This window comes from Pyrgilauda ruficollis, unplaced genomic scaffold (assembly GCF_017590135.1).
Source record: "Pyrgilauda ruficollis isolate IOZ18807 unplaced genomic scaffold, ASM1759013v1 scaffold610, whole genome shotgun sequence".
NCBI classification, from domain to species: Eukaryota; Metazoa; Chordata; class Aves; order Passeriformes; family Passeridae; genus Pyrgilauda; species Pyrgilauda ruficollis.
Window position 1 is genome coordinate 1 of NW_024527823.1, and position 13,432 is coordinate 13,432.

Here is a 13,432-nt window from a genome sequence, read left to right on the forward strand (position 1 = left end):
TGTGACCCCGGGGGTCCCCGAGTGACCGCTGTGACCCCGGGGTCACCGCAGGGTACGGCTGTGCGGGCACCACGTCGGTGGGCTACGGGCTGGTGACGCGGGAGCTGGAGCGGGTGGACAGCAGCTACCGCTCGGTGCTCAGCGTGCAGTCCTCCCTGGTCATGTACCCCCTGTGGGCCTACGGGACCCCCGCCCAGCGCGAGCGCTTCCTGCCCCGCCTCGGTGAGACCCCCGCTGTGGGGAGGGGGTGGGGGGGCAGAGGGGCCTTGGGGGGTGTGGGAGGCTCGGGGGTGCTGGGTGAGGGGGCAGAGGGGCTTTGGGGGGTTTGGAGGAGGAGTGGGGGGCACAAGGGGGGCGCTGGGGTGGTTGGGGTGTCCCCGGCGTGCCCCTGACGCCCCCTCCCCAGCTCGGGGGGAGATCGTGGGGTGCTTCGGGCTGACGGAGCCCAACCACGGGAGCGACCCGGGGCGGATGGAGACGCGGGCACGGCACAACCCCAGCGCCGGCACCTACACCCTGCGCGGCTCCAAGACCTGGTGAGCCTCGGCACTGGGGTGAGGGGGACGTGGGGGACCCCCCAGAGCTCCCCCCTGAGCCTCCCCAAACCCCCCAGGATCACCAACTCGCCCATAGCCGACCTGTGCGTGGTGTGGGCTCGCTGCGAGGAGGACGGGCGGGTCCGGGGCTTCCTGGTGGAGCGCGGGACCCCCGGGCTGAGCACCCCCAAAATCGAGGGCAAGTTCTCCCTGCGGGCCTCGACCACCGGGATGATCCTGCTGGACGACGTGGAGGTGCCCGAGGAGAACGTGCTGCCCAACGCCGAGGGGCTGGCGGTGAGGGGGGAGCCAGGGCAGGGTCCTGGCGAGAGGGGGGGTCCCGGTGGGACTGGGGGTCCCGGTGACACCCCCTGTCCCCCAGGGTCCCTTCGGCTGCCTGACCCAGGCGCGTTACGGCATCGCCTGGGGCGCGCTGGGCGCCGCCGAGGCCTGCCTGGAGACGGTGCGGCAATACGTGCTCGACAGGTAACGGGGGGCTGGGGGCGCTTCGGGGGGGGGTCCCACCGCCCCCCACCCCCCCAAACCTCAGCGCCCCCCTGCCCTGGCCCGCAGGAAGCAGTTTGGGGGCCCGCTGGCCCGCAACCAGCTGGTGCAGAAGAAGCTGGCGGACATGGTGACGGAGATCACGCTGGGGCTCCACGCCTGCCTGCGGCTCGGCCGCCTCAAGGACGAGGGCAGGTGGGTGGCACCGTCCCCGGGGGGGGCCCGGGGGGGTCCCGGAGGGGGTCAGCGTGTCCCTGCCCGTGCCCCCGCAGGGCCGCCCCCGAGATGGTTTGGGGGGCTCAGAGGTGGGGGGGGCTTTGGGGGTCAGGGATGGGGTTTGGGGGCTCTGGAGGGTGGCTCGGGGGGCTCTGGGGGGCAGTTTTGGGGGGATACTGGGGGTTCTGAGGGATGGGGCTGTCCCCAGGGTGGGGCTGTGGGACAGGGGAGGGTCCGGTGTGACACTGGGGTCACTGAGGAGACGCCGGGGGTCCCTGAGTGACCCCTGTGACCCCAGGGGTCCCTGAGTGACCACTGTGACCTTGGGGAGGGTCCCCGAGTGACCACTGTGATCCTGGGGGGTCTCTGAGTGACCACTGTGACCTTGGGGAGGGTCCCCGAGTGACCACTGTGATCCTGGGGGTCTCTGAGTGACCGCTGTGACTTTGGGGGGTCCCTGAGTGACTGGAGTGACCTTGGGGGGGGTCCCTGAGTGACCGCTGTGATCCCGGCGGTCCCTGAGTGACCGCTGTGACTTTGGGGGGTCCCTGAGTGACCGAAGTGACCTTGGGGAGGGTCCCCAAGTGACCACTGTGATCCTGGGGGTCTCTGAGTGACCGCTGTGACTTTGGGGGGTCCCTGAGTGACCGCTGTGATCCTGGGGGTCCCTGAGTGACTCCTGTGACCCCGGGGGTCCCTGAGTGACCGGAGTGATCCTGGGGGTCCCTGAGTGAGTGCTGTGATCCCCGGGGTCTCTGAGTGACCCCTGTGACCCCGGGGGTCCCCGAGTGACTGGAGTGACCTTGGGGGGGGTCCCTGAGTGACCGGAGTGATCCTGGGGGTCCCTGAGTGAGTGCTGTGATCCCCGAGGTCTCTGAGTGACCACTGTGACTTTGGGGGGTCCCCGAGTGACCGCTATGATCCCGGCGGTCTCTGAGTGACCCCTGTGACCCCGGGGGTCCCCGAGTGACCCCTGTGACCCCGGGGGTCCCCGAGTGACCGCTGTGACCCCGGGGTCACCGCAGGGTACGGCTGTGCGGGCACCACGTCGGTGGGCTACGGGCTGGTGACGCGGGAGCTGGAGCGGGTGGACAGCAGCTACCGCTCGGTGCTCAGCGTGCAGTCCTCCCTGGTCATGTACCCCCTGTGGGCCTACGGGACCCCCGCCCAGCGCGAGCGCTTCCTGCCCCGCCTCGGTGAGACCCCCGCTGTGGGGAGGGGGTGGGGGGGCAGAGGGGCCTTGGGGGGTGTGGGAGGCTCGGGGGTGCTGGGTGAGGGGGCAGAGGGGCTTTGGGGGGTTTGGAGGAGGAGTGGGGGGCACAAGGGGGGCGCTGGGGTGGTTGGGGTGTCCCCGGCGTGCCCCTGACGCCCCCTCCCCAGCTCGGGGGGAGATCGTGGGGTGCTTCGGGCTGACGGAGCCCAACCACGGGAGCGACCCGGGGCGGATGGAGACGCGGGCACGGCACAACCCCAGCGCCGGCACCTACACCCTGCGCGGCTCCAAGACCTGGTGAGCCTCGGCACTGGGGTGAGGGGGACGTGGGGGACCCCCCAGAGCTCCCCCCTGAGCCTCCCCAAACCCCCCAGGATCACCAACTCGCCCATAGCCGACCTGTGCGTGGTGTGGGCTCGCTGCGAGGAGGACGGGCGGGTCCGGGGCTTCCTGGTGGAGCGCGGGACCCCCGGGCTGAGCACCCCCAAAATCGAGGGCAAGTTCTCCCTGCGGGCCTCGACCACCGGGATGATCCTGCTGGACGACGTGGAGGTGCCCGAGGAGAACGTGCTGCCCAACGCCGAGGGGCTGGCGGTGAGGGGGGAGCCAGGGCAGGGTCCTGGTGAGAGGGGGGGTCCTGGTGGGACTGGGGGTCCCGGTGACACCCCCTGTCCCCCAGGGTCCCTTCGGCTGCCTGACCCAGGCGCGTTACGGCATCGCCTGGGGCGCGCTGGGCGCCGCCGAGGCCTGCCTGGAGACGGTGCGGCAATACGTGCTCGACAGGTAACGGGGGGCTGGGGGCGCTTCGGGGGGGGGTCCCACCGCCCCCCACCCCCCCAAACCTCAGCGCCCCCCTGCCCTGGCCCGCAGGAAGCAGTTTGGGGGCCCGCTGGCCCGCAACCAGCTGGTGCAGAAGAAGCTGGCGGACATGGTGACGGAGATCACGCTGGGGCTCCACGCCTGCCTGCGGCTCGGCCGCCTCAAGGACGAGGGCAGGTGGGTGGCACCGTCCCCGGGGGGGGCCCGGGGGGGTCCCGGAGGGGGTCAGCGTGTCCCTGCCCGTGCCCCCGCAGGGCCGCCCCCGAGATGGTGTCGATGCTGAAGCGGAACTCGTGCGGGAAGGCGCTGAGCATCGCGAGGGACGCGCGGGACATGCTGGGGGGCAACGGGATCTGCGACGAGTTCCACGTCATCCGGCACCTCATGAACCTCGAGGCCGTCAACACCTACGAGGGTACGGCGGGGAGGGGCACGGGGGGGCCCCGAGGGGCTCGGGGGGTTTTGCTGAGCGCGGTGACCCCCGCAGGCACCCACGACATCCACGCGCTGATCCTGGGCCGCGCCATCACCGGCATCCAGGCCTTTGCCCCGGCAAAGGGGACGTAGAGGGGACGCGGTGGCACCGGTGGGGACCGGCTCTGCTCCTCGTGGGAAGGGATGTGAGGAGATGTGGCACTGACCGGAGCCAGCGTCACCAACCAGAGCCGGGCATCCCCAGAAGTGTCACTGACAGGAGCCGGTGTCACTGACGGGACCCGGTGTCACCAGCCAGGCCTCACGTCACCAAGGGGACTCGGTGCCACCCCAGCCAAACCTCGTGTCGCTGGCGGGACCCGGTGTCACCAAGCACGTCGTGTGTCGTTGATGGGACCCAGTGCCACCGACCAAACCTCCTGTCACCGACGGGACTCGGTGTCACCGACAGGACTCGGTGACACTCCGGGGACCCCACTGGTGCTGGCGCCGTGTCCGGTGCCATCCCGGTGCCTTCGCCACCCCCGTGGCCAATAAACGGTGGGACAGCCCCTCCATGCCAGCCCTGCTCGTCAGCATTAATTAACCTGCCAGGACCCAGCTCTGCCCTCGGTGGGGGGGGGTCAGAGCCCAGCCCAGCCCCCCCCCATCCAGCTTTTGGGTCAGCTTCATCCCTTTATTTGTTCCAACCACCAACAGCAACAGAAAAGCCCTTCGGGGCCAAAATCCCCCTTTGGCCCGGCACAGCCCCGCGGTGCCGCGGCTTTGGGGGGTCCCGCGGCTTTGGGGGGTCCCGCTGAGGGTCTGGGGGTGCCCTCAGGCCTCGGGCTGCAGGCAGAGGTCCTGATAAGCCGCCTCCACGTTGCAGCAGATGTGGCGCAGCTCCGCCTGCGCCTCCTCCACGCGCTCCAACACCTCGCTGATCGCCTGCAGCCGCTCCTGGATCAGCCCGTTGTGGAAGCCGTAGCGGTGGAAGAGCCGCTCCTCCAGCTGCTCCGCCAGCTCCGAGACCTGCCCGAGCGGGGCCGCGGCTCGTCCCGGCGCTGGCACGGCCGCCGTCCCCGGGGCCGGGGGGCAGCTGCGCCCGCCCGCGCTGGCCCGGGCCGCCATCTGCGCGGGAGCCCGGGGACCCCCCCGGCCGAGCCCCCCCGGCGGGAGCGAAGTCCGGCGCGAGGGCAGCGTGGGGACAAGGGGGGGACACCGCGGGGGACATCGGGGGCCGCTGGAAGCGGGGCCGGAGGCAGCTGCGGCCGCCCCCGCGGGGGCTCGGGGGGCTCCCCCCGGCCGGGCTCCGCAGCTGCCTCCGCGGCCGGGCTCTGCCTCCGGTGTCCCGGCAAACCGGGCGGAATAACGCGATTGCCCGCGGCCCCGGGGGGAAGGGAGGGGACGCGGCGGGCCGCTGCGAGCCTACCTTGAGCAGCAGGCCGTCCCTGACGCCGCTCAGCTCCGTGTGCGCTTCCTCGCGGTCGCGGTTGATGCGGCCGAGCGCGCCCCGCGCCCGCTGCTGCAGCCCCGCCACGGCGGCCTCCAGCGAGCCGAAGAACGCGGAGGAGCGGGGAGCCAGCGCTGGCCCCGAGCACGGCCTCGGGCGGGACACGGGACCCTCACCGAGGGGCGGGGGACAGCGCACGGGGGACAGGGAGGGACAGGGGACAGCGCATGGGGGACAGGGGACAGCGCACGGGGGTCAGGGAGGGACAGGGGACAGCGCACGGGGGACAGGGAGGGACAAGAGCCCATGAAGGACAGGGGACAGCCCATGGGGACAGGGGACAGCACACGGGGGACAGGGGACAGTGCACAGGGGACAGCCCATGGGGACAGGGACCCCCATCAGGGCCGGGGTCACACAGGGACAGGAATTCTGTGAGGGGCACAGAGCCCATGGGGACACAGTGAGGGACATCAGGGCCGTGGGTCACACAGGGACATAGACCACCCCTGTGAGGGGCAGGGACCCCATGGGGACACGGTGAGGGACATTTCTGCCCCATCAGGTCCATGGATCACACAGGGACCGTGTGAGGGGCACGGAGCTCATGGGGACAGGGACATCCCTGCCCCACCACGGGAATGTCCCCATCACACAAGGACAGGGACCCCCATCAAGACCGGGGTCACACAGGGACAGGGACCATGTGAGGGGCACGGAGCTCATGGGGACACAGTGAGGGACATCCCTGCCCCACCACGGGAATGTCCCCATCACACAGGGACAGACCCTCCTGTGAGGGGCAGGGACCCCGTGGGGACAGGGTGAGGGACATTCCCATCACAGGAATGTCCCCATCAGGGCCGGGGTCACACAGGGACAGACCCCCCTTCGAGGGGCAGGGACCCCATGGGGACAGGGTGAGGGGCATTCCCATCACAGGAATGTCCCCATCAGGGCCGGGGTCACACAGGGACAGACCCCCCTTCGAGGGGCAGGGACCCCATGGGGACAGGGTGAGGGGCATTCCCATCACAGGAATGTCCCCATCAGGGCCGGGGTCACACAGGGACAGACCCCCCTTCGAGGGGCAGGGACCCCATGGGGACAGGGTGAGGGGCATTCCCATCACAGGAATGTCCCCATCAGGGCCGGGGTCACACAGGGACAGACCCCCCTTCGAGGGGCAGGGACCCCATGGGGACAGGGTGAGGGGCATTCCCATCACAGGAATGTCCCCATCAGGGCCGGGGTCACACAGGGACAGACCCCCCTTCGAGGGGCAGGGACCCCATGGGGACAGGGTGAGGGGCATTCCCATCACAGGAATGTCCCCATCAGGGCCGGGGTCACACAGGGACAGACCCCCCTTCGAGGGGCAGGGACCCCATGGGGACAGGGTGAGGGGCATTCCCATCACAGGAATGTCCCCATCAGGGCCGGGGTCACACAGGGACAGACCCCCCTTCGAGGGGCAGGGACCCCATGGGGACAGGGTGAGGGGCATTCCCATCACAGGAATGTCCCCATCAGGGCCGGGGTCACACAGGGACAGACCCCCCTTCGAGGGGCAGGGACCCCATGGGGACAGGGTGAGGGGCATTCCCATCACAGGAATGTCCCCATCAGGGCCGGGGTCACACAGGGACAGACCCCCCTTCGAGGGGCAGGGACCCCATGGGGACAGGGTGAGGGGCATTCCCATCACAGGAATGTCCCCATCAGGGCCGGGGTCACACAGGGACAGACCCCCCTTCGAGGGGCAGGGACCCCATGGGGACAGGGTGAGGGGCATTCCCATCACAGGAATGTCCCCATCAGGGCCGGGGTCACACAGGGACAGACCCCCCTTCGAGGGGCAGGGACCCCATGGGGACAGGGTGAGGGGCATTCCCATCACAGGAATGTCCCCATCAGGGCCGGGGTCACACAGGGACAGACCCCCCTTCGAGGGGCAGGGACCCCATGGGGACAGGGTGAGGGGCATTCCCATCACAGGAATGTCCCCATCAGGGCCGGGGTCACACAGGGACAGACCCCCCTTCGAGGGGCAGGGACCCCATGGGGACAGGGTGAGGGGCATTCCCATCACAGGAATGTCCCCATCAGGGCCGGGGTCACACAGGGACAGACCCCCCTTCGAGGGGCAGGGACCCCATGGGGACAGGGTGAGGGGCATTCCCATCACAGGAATGTCCCCATCAGGGCCGGGGTCACACAGGGACAGACCCCCCTTCGAGGGGCAGGGACCCCATGGGGACAGGGTGAGGGGCATTCCCATCACAGGAATGTCCCCATCAGGGCCGGGGTCACACAGGGACAGACCCCCCTTCGAGGGGCAGGGACCCCATGGGGACAGGGTGAGGGGCATTCCCATCACAGGAATGTCCCCATCAGGGCCGGGGTCACACAGGGACAGACCCCCCTTCGAGGGGCAGGGACCCCATGGGGACAGGGTGAGGGGCATTCCCATCACAGGAATGTCCCCATCAGGGCCGGGGTCACACAGGGACAGACCCCCCTTCGAGGGGCAGGGACCCCATGGGGACAGGGTGAGGGGCATTCCCATCACAGGAATGTCCCCATCAGGGCCGGGGTCACACAGGGACAGACCCCCCTTCGAGGGGCAGGGACCCCATGGGGACAGGGTGAGGGGCATTCCCATCACAGGAATGTCCCCATCAGGGCCGGGGTCACACAGGGACAGACCCCCCTTCGAGGGGCAGGGACCCCATGGGGACAGGGTGAGGGGCATTCCCATCACAGGAATGTCCCCATCAGGGCCGGGGTCACACAGGGACAGACCCCCCTTCGAGGGGCAGGGACCCCATGGGGACAGGGTGAGGGGCATTCCCATCACAGGAATGTCCCCATCAGGGCCGGGGTCACACAGGGACAGACCCCCCTTCGAGGGGCAGGGACCCCATGGGGACAGGGTGAGGGGCATTCCCATCACAGGAATGTCCCCATCAGGGCCGGGGTCACACAGGGACAGACCCCCCTTCGAGGGGCAGGGACCCCATGGGGACAGGGTGAGGGGCATTCCCATCACAGGAATGTCCCCATCAGGGCCGGGGTCACACAGGGACAGACCCCCCTTCGAGGGGCAGGGACCCCATGGGGACAGGGTGAGGGGCATTCCCATCACAGGAATGTCCCCATCAGGGCCGGGGTCACACAGGGACAGACCCCCCTTCGAGGGGCAGGGACCCCATGGGGACAGGGTGAGGGGCATTCCCATCACAGGAATGTCCCCATCAGGGCCGGGGTCACACAGGGACAGACCCCCCTTCGAGGGGCAGGGACCCCATGGGGACAGGGTGAGGGGCATTCCCATCACAGGAATGTCCCCATCAGGGCCGGGGTCACACAGGGACAGACCCCCCTTCGAGGGGCAGGGACCCCATGGGGACAGGGTGAGGGGCATTCCCATCACAGGAATGTCCCCATCAGGGCCGGGGTCACACAGGGACAGACCCCCCTTCGAGGGGCAGGGACCCCATGGGGACAGGGTGAGGGGCATTCCCATCACAGGAATGTCCCCATCAGGGCCGGGGTCACACAGGGACAGACCCCCCTTCGAGGGGCAGGGACCCCATGGGGACAGGGTGAGGGGCATTCCCATCACAGGAATGTCCCCATCAGGGCCGGGGTCACACAGGGACAGACCCCCCTTCGAGGGGCAGGGACCCCATGGGGACAGGGTGAGGGGCATTCCCATCACAGGAATGTCCCCATCAGGGCCGGGGTCACACAGGGACAGACCCCCCTTCGAGGGGCAGGGACCCCATGGGGACAGGGTGAGGGGCATTCCCATCACAGGAATGTCCCCATCAGGGCCGGGGTCACACAGGGACAGACCCCCCTTCGAGGGGCAGGGACCCCATGGGGACAGGGTGAGGGGCATTCCCATCACAGGAATGTCCCCATCAGGGCCGGGGTCACACAGGGACAGACCCCCCTTCGAGGGGCAGGGACCCCATGGGGACAGGGTGAGGGGCATTCCCATCACAGGAATGTCCCCATCAGGGCCGGGGTCACACAGGGACAGACCCCCCTTCGAGGGGCAGGGACCCCATGGGGACAGGGTGAGGGGCATTCCCATCACAGGAATGTCCCCATCAGGGCCGGGGTCACACAGGGACAGACCCCCCTTCGAGGGGCAGGGACCCCATGGGGACAGGGTGAGGGGCATTCCCATCACAGGAATGTCCCCATCAGGGCCGGGGTCACACAGGGACAGACCCCCCTTCGAGGGGCAGGGACCCCATGGGGACAGGGTGAGGGGCATTCCCATCACAGGAATGTCCCCATCAGGGCCGGGGTCACACAGGGACAGACCCCCCTTCGAGGGGCAGGGACCCCATGGGGACAGGGTGAGGGGCATTCCCATCACAGGAATGTCCCCATCAGGGCCGGGGTCACACAGGGACAGACCCCCCTTCGAGGGGCAGGGACCCCATGGGGACAGGGTGAGGGGCATTCCCATCACAGGAATGTCCCCATCAGGGCCGGGGTCACACAGGGACAGACCCCCCTTCGAGGGGCAGGGACCCCATGGGGACAGGGTGAGGGGCATTCCCATCACAGGAATGTCCCCATCAGGGCCGGGGTCACACAGGGACAGACCCCCCTTCGAGGGGCAGGGACCCCATGGGGACAGGGTGAGGGGCATTCCCATCACAGGAATGTCCCCATCAGGGCCGGGGTCACACAGGGACAGACCCCCCTTCGAGGGGCAGGGACCCCATGGGGACAGGGTGAGGGGCATTCCCATCACAGGAATGTCCCCATCAGGGCCGGGGTCACACAGGGACAGACCCCCCTTCGAGGGGCAGGGACCCCATGGGGACAGGGTGAGGGGCATTCCCATCACAGGAATGTCCCCATCAGGGCCGGGGTCACACAGGGACAGACCCCCCTTCGAGGGGCAGGGACCCCATGGGGACAGGGTGAGGGGCATTCCCATCACAGGAATGTCCCCATCAGGGCCGGGGTCACACAGGGACAGACCCCCCTTCGAGGGGCAGGGACCCCATGGGGACAGGGTGAGGGGCATTCCCATCACAGGAATGTCCCCATCAGGGCCGGGGTCACACAGGGACAGACCCCCCTTCGAGGGGCAGGGACCCCATGGGGACAGGGTGAGGGGCATTCCCATCACAGGAATGTCCCCATCAGGGCCGGGGTCACACAGGGACAGACCCCCCTTCGAGGGGCAGGGACCCCATGGGGACAGGGTGAGGGGCATTCCCATCACAGGAATGTCCCCATCAGGGCCGGGGTCACACAGGGACAGACCCCCCTTCGAGGGGCAGGGACCCCATGGGGACAGGGTGAGGGGCATTCCCATCACAGGAATGTCCCCATCAGGGCCGGGGTCACACAGGGACAGACCCCCCTTCGAGGGGCAGGGACCCCATGGGGACAGGGTGAGGGGCATTCCCATCACAGGAATGTCCCCATCAGGGCCGGGGTCACACAGGGACAGACCCCCCTTCGAGGGGCAGGGACCCCATGGGGACAGGGTGAGGGGCATTCCCATCACAGGAATGTCCCCATCAGGGCCGGGGTCACACAGGGACAGACCCCCCTTCGAGGGGCAGGGACCCCATGGGGACAGGGTGAGGGGCATTCCCATCACAGGAATGTCCCCATCAGGGCCGGGGTCACACAGGGACAGACCCCCCTTCGAGGGGCAGGGACCCCATGGGGACAGGGTGAGGGGCATTCCCATCACAGGAATGTCCCCATCAGGGCCGGGGTCACACAGGGACAGACCCCCCTTCGAGGGGCAGGGACCCCATGGGGACAGGGTGAGGGGCATTCCCATCACAGGAATGTCCCCATCACACAAGGACAGGGACCCCCATCAAGACCGGGGTCACACAGGGACAGGGACCATGTGAGGGGCACGGAGCTCATGGGGACACAGTGAGGGACATCCCTGCCCCACCACGGGAATGTCCCCATCACACAAGGACAGGGACCCCCCCTATCCCCCTGTCCCCCAGGGGCTGCGCACCCTGTCAGGGTCACACACCCCCGGGACAGGGACGGGCTGTGCGCAGTGACAGCCCCGCCAGCCCCGTTAATTGACAATTACCCTCTAATTAACGCTGTGACACGTGTGTCCCCCCTCCCCGCACTGCCGCGGGTGGGATCGTTGCATCCCCCCCCGGCTCTTTTTTCCTTTTTTCGCCGTTTTCACTGCAGATCGCGGGTGAAGCGGTACCTGTCCTGCTCCTCACCGAGGGGCTCGTCCTCACCCGGTTCCGCCGGGAAGGGGCTCTGTCCCGCCGCCGCCTCCGGTTCGGGACCCTCAGGCTCCTCCCGCGACATCCCGGCCCCGGGGGGCTGCAGGGGAAGGGCCCCGAGCTGGGGCCGGTACCGGGGGCGGGATCGGGGCACCAAGTCCGGCTCGGGCCGGTACCGGGGGCGGGATCGGGGCACCGAGTCCGGCTCGGGCCAGGATCCCAGGGTCAGGCCGGGTACCGGGAGCGGGATCGGGGCACTAAGCCCGGCTCGGGCCGGTACCGGGGATGGGCTGGGGGCTCTAAGTCCGGCTCGGGCCGGTGTCAGGGGCTGGTTCGGGACACGATTCGGGGCCGTACCTGGGACCCTCGGCCGCCCCTCACCACGCCGCCCTCACGGGGCTCCGCGGGGCGGGCACCACCGCCGCCCAATCAGCGCCCGCCATTCGCACCTCGGCGCTGCTGATTGGAGCCATTTAGGAGCCCAGGGGATGATTGGCACCTGCGCGGGCCAATGGTCGGGCACGAAAAGACAGCGGCGGGAAAGGCAGGAAGGGCCTGGGGGTCCCGGGGGTCCCGGGCGGCTCTCGGGGGTCCCGGGAGGTTCTCGGGGGTCCCGGGCCGGTCTCTGCTTCCCCAGCGCCGTGCGACGCCACGAGGTGACAATAAACTCTCCCTAAACCCCACTTCCCTTCCCCAGCACACACACACACGCACCGCAGGACACCAGGCTTTATTGGGGACGGGGACCCCCGGGGACACGGGACCCCTCCCCAAAAAGGAGGGGACCCCCGCGGGGTGGGGGTCACACGTCCAGGCGGCACATGGGGCTGTCGTAGACCATCTGCAGGTTGACGCGGTGCCCCACGAGCTCGCGGATGTTGTTGATGCCGTATTTGATCATGGTGGGTCTGGGGGAGGCGGGATTGGGGGGGGGTCAGTGGGTGGGGGGGCTGGGATGGGCCCACAGCGGGGTCCCCCCACCCCGCGACCCCCACTCACCGCTCCAGCGAGAGCCCCCAGGCGATGACGGAGACGTTCTCGGGGAGCCCCATGGGCAGCAGCAGCTCGGGGCGGAAGACCCCCGAGTTCCCCACCTCCACCCACTTCTTCAGCCCTGGGGGGGGGGCGAGGATGAGCTGGGGCACCCCACAGACCCCCTCCCCATATTGGAACCCCAGAGTGCTCCCCCCCTCCAGGGGAACGCATCCCCAGACCCCCAGCTCTAAGAGGAACCACCCTGCTCCAAAAGGAGCCCCCCAGGACCCCCCTGCTCCAAAAGGAGCCCCCCAGGACCCCCCTCACCCTCGTGGAAGCTGAACACCTCCATGCTGGGCTCGGTGTACGGGTTGTAGGCGGGTTTGAACCGCAGCTGCGAGATCCCTGGGGGCACACGCGGGTGGGGGGTCACTCGGGGGGGCTCAGAGGGGTCCGGGGTGCCCCCCCAGTGCCCCCCGCGTACCCAGCTTGGTGAAGAACTGGCGGAGGGTGCCCATGAGGTGGCCCAGGGTGAGCCCCCGGTCGGCCACCAGCCCCTCGACCTGGTGGAACTCGGCCAGGTGCGTGGCGTCCAGGCTCTCGTTGCGGAACACGCGGTCTATGGAGAAGTACTTCACGGGGGTGAACTTCTCCTGGAGAGGGGAAACGGGGGGATGAGGGGGGCAGCTGGGACCCCCCAGGCTGCCCCGCAGCCGCTCTGGTCGCCCTCAAATCGCTGCGAGCTCGCTGAGCCCCCCAAAACAACGCTGAGACTCCTAGGCCGCGCTGAGCGCCCCAAATCCCATTAATCCCCCCCAAATCCCACTAATCCTCCCCAAAATCCCTCTGCTCCTCCTCATGGCTGTACCCCCAGACCCTGCCAAGGTCCCCAGACCCCCCCAAAGCCCCCAGAGGCCCCCCCCAACCCCCCCGACCCGAGCGCCCCAAATCCCATTAATCCCCCCCAAATCCCACTAATCCTCCCCAAAATCCCTCTGCTCCTCCTCATGGCTGTACCCCCAGACCCTGCCAAGGTCCCCAGACC

The 13,432-nt window shown here is 69.1% G+C and overlaps 4 protein-coding genes across 4 annotated transcripts in view; 2 read left to right on the top strand and 2 right to left on the bottom strand.

Annotated features, from left to right (window-relative positions):
- Positions 1-5: 5 nt before the first annotated feature.
- LOC121362363 (glutaryl-CoA dehydrogenase, mitochondrial-like) lies at positions 6-2,193 on the top strand (the record flags this gene model as incomplete). Its single annotated transcript, XM_041483809.1, has 7 exons — positions 6-222; positions 407-536; positions 614-833; positions 919-1,022; positions 1,110-1,235; positions 1,313-1,345; positions 2,127-2,193. Coding segments are annotated over 7 exons (897 nt in total), but the record flags the coding sequence as incomplete, so codon positions are not given.
- A 48-nt stretch (positions 2,194-2,241) lies between these two features.
- Positions 2,242-4,287, top strand: LOC121362359 (glutaryl-CoA dehydrogenase, mitochondrial-like; the record flags this gene model as incomplete). Its single annotated transcript, XM_041483804.1, has 7 exons — positions 2,242-2,452; positions 2,637-2,766; positions 2,844-3,063; positions 3,149-3,252; positions 3,340-3,465; positions 3,543-3,703; positions 3,776-4,287. Coding segments are annotated over 7 exons (1,032 nt in total), but the record flags the coding sequence as incomplete, so codon positions are not given.
- Positions 4,288-4,378: 91 nt separating this feature from the next.
- On the bottom strand, positions 4,379-11,660 carry SYCE2 (synaptonemal complex central element protein 2). Its single transcript, XM_041483810.1, has 3 exons — positions 11,391-11,660; positions 5,135-5,306; positions 4,379-4,734 (listed from the first exon to the last, which is right to left on the bottom strand). Exons 1-3 carry the CDS (start codon positions 11,495-11,497, stop codon positions 4,540-4,542), a joined length of 474 nt encoding a protein of 157 aa, XP_041339744.1. The 5' UTR covers positions 11,498-11,660; the 3' UTR covers positions 4,379-4,539.
- Positions 11,661-12,127: 467 nt separating this feature from the next.
- FARSA (phenylalanyl-tRNA synthetase subunit alpha) overlaps positions 12,128-13,432 on the bottom strand; it is a gene marked incomplete at its 5' end in the record, with an annotated part of 8,541 nt that continues 7,236 nt past the window's right edge. Inside the window, 4 exons of the mRNA XM_041483806.1 lie at positions 12,128-12,320; positions 12,412-12,526; positions 12,715-12,792; positions 12,872-13,105. Of these exons, the coding sequence (XP_041339740.1) occupies positions 12,215-12,320; positions 12,412-12,526; positions 12,715-12,792; positions 12,872-13,105 (533 nt within the window). The remainder of the gene's footprint in view (positions 12,321-12,411; positions 12,527-12,714; positions 12,793-12,871; positions 13,106-13,432) is intronic.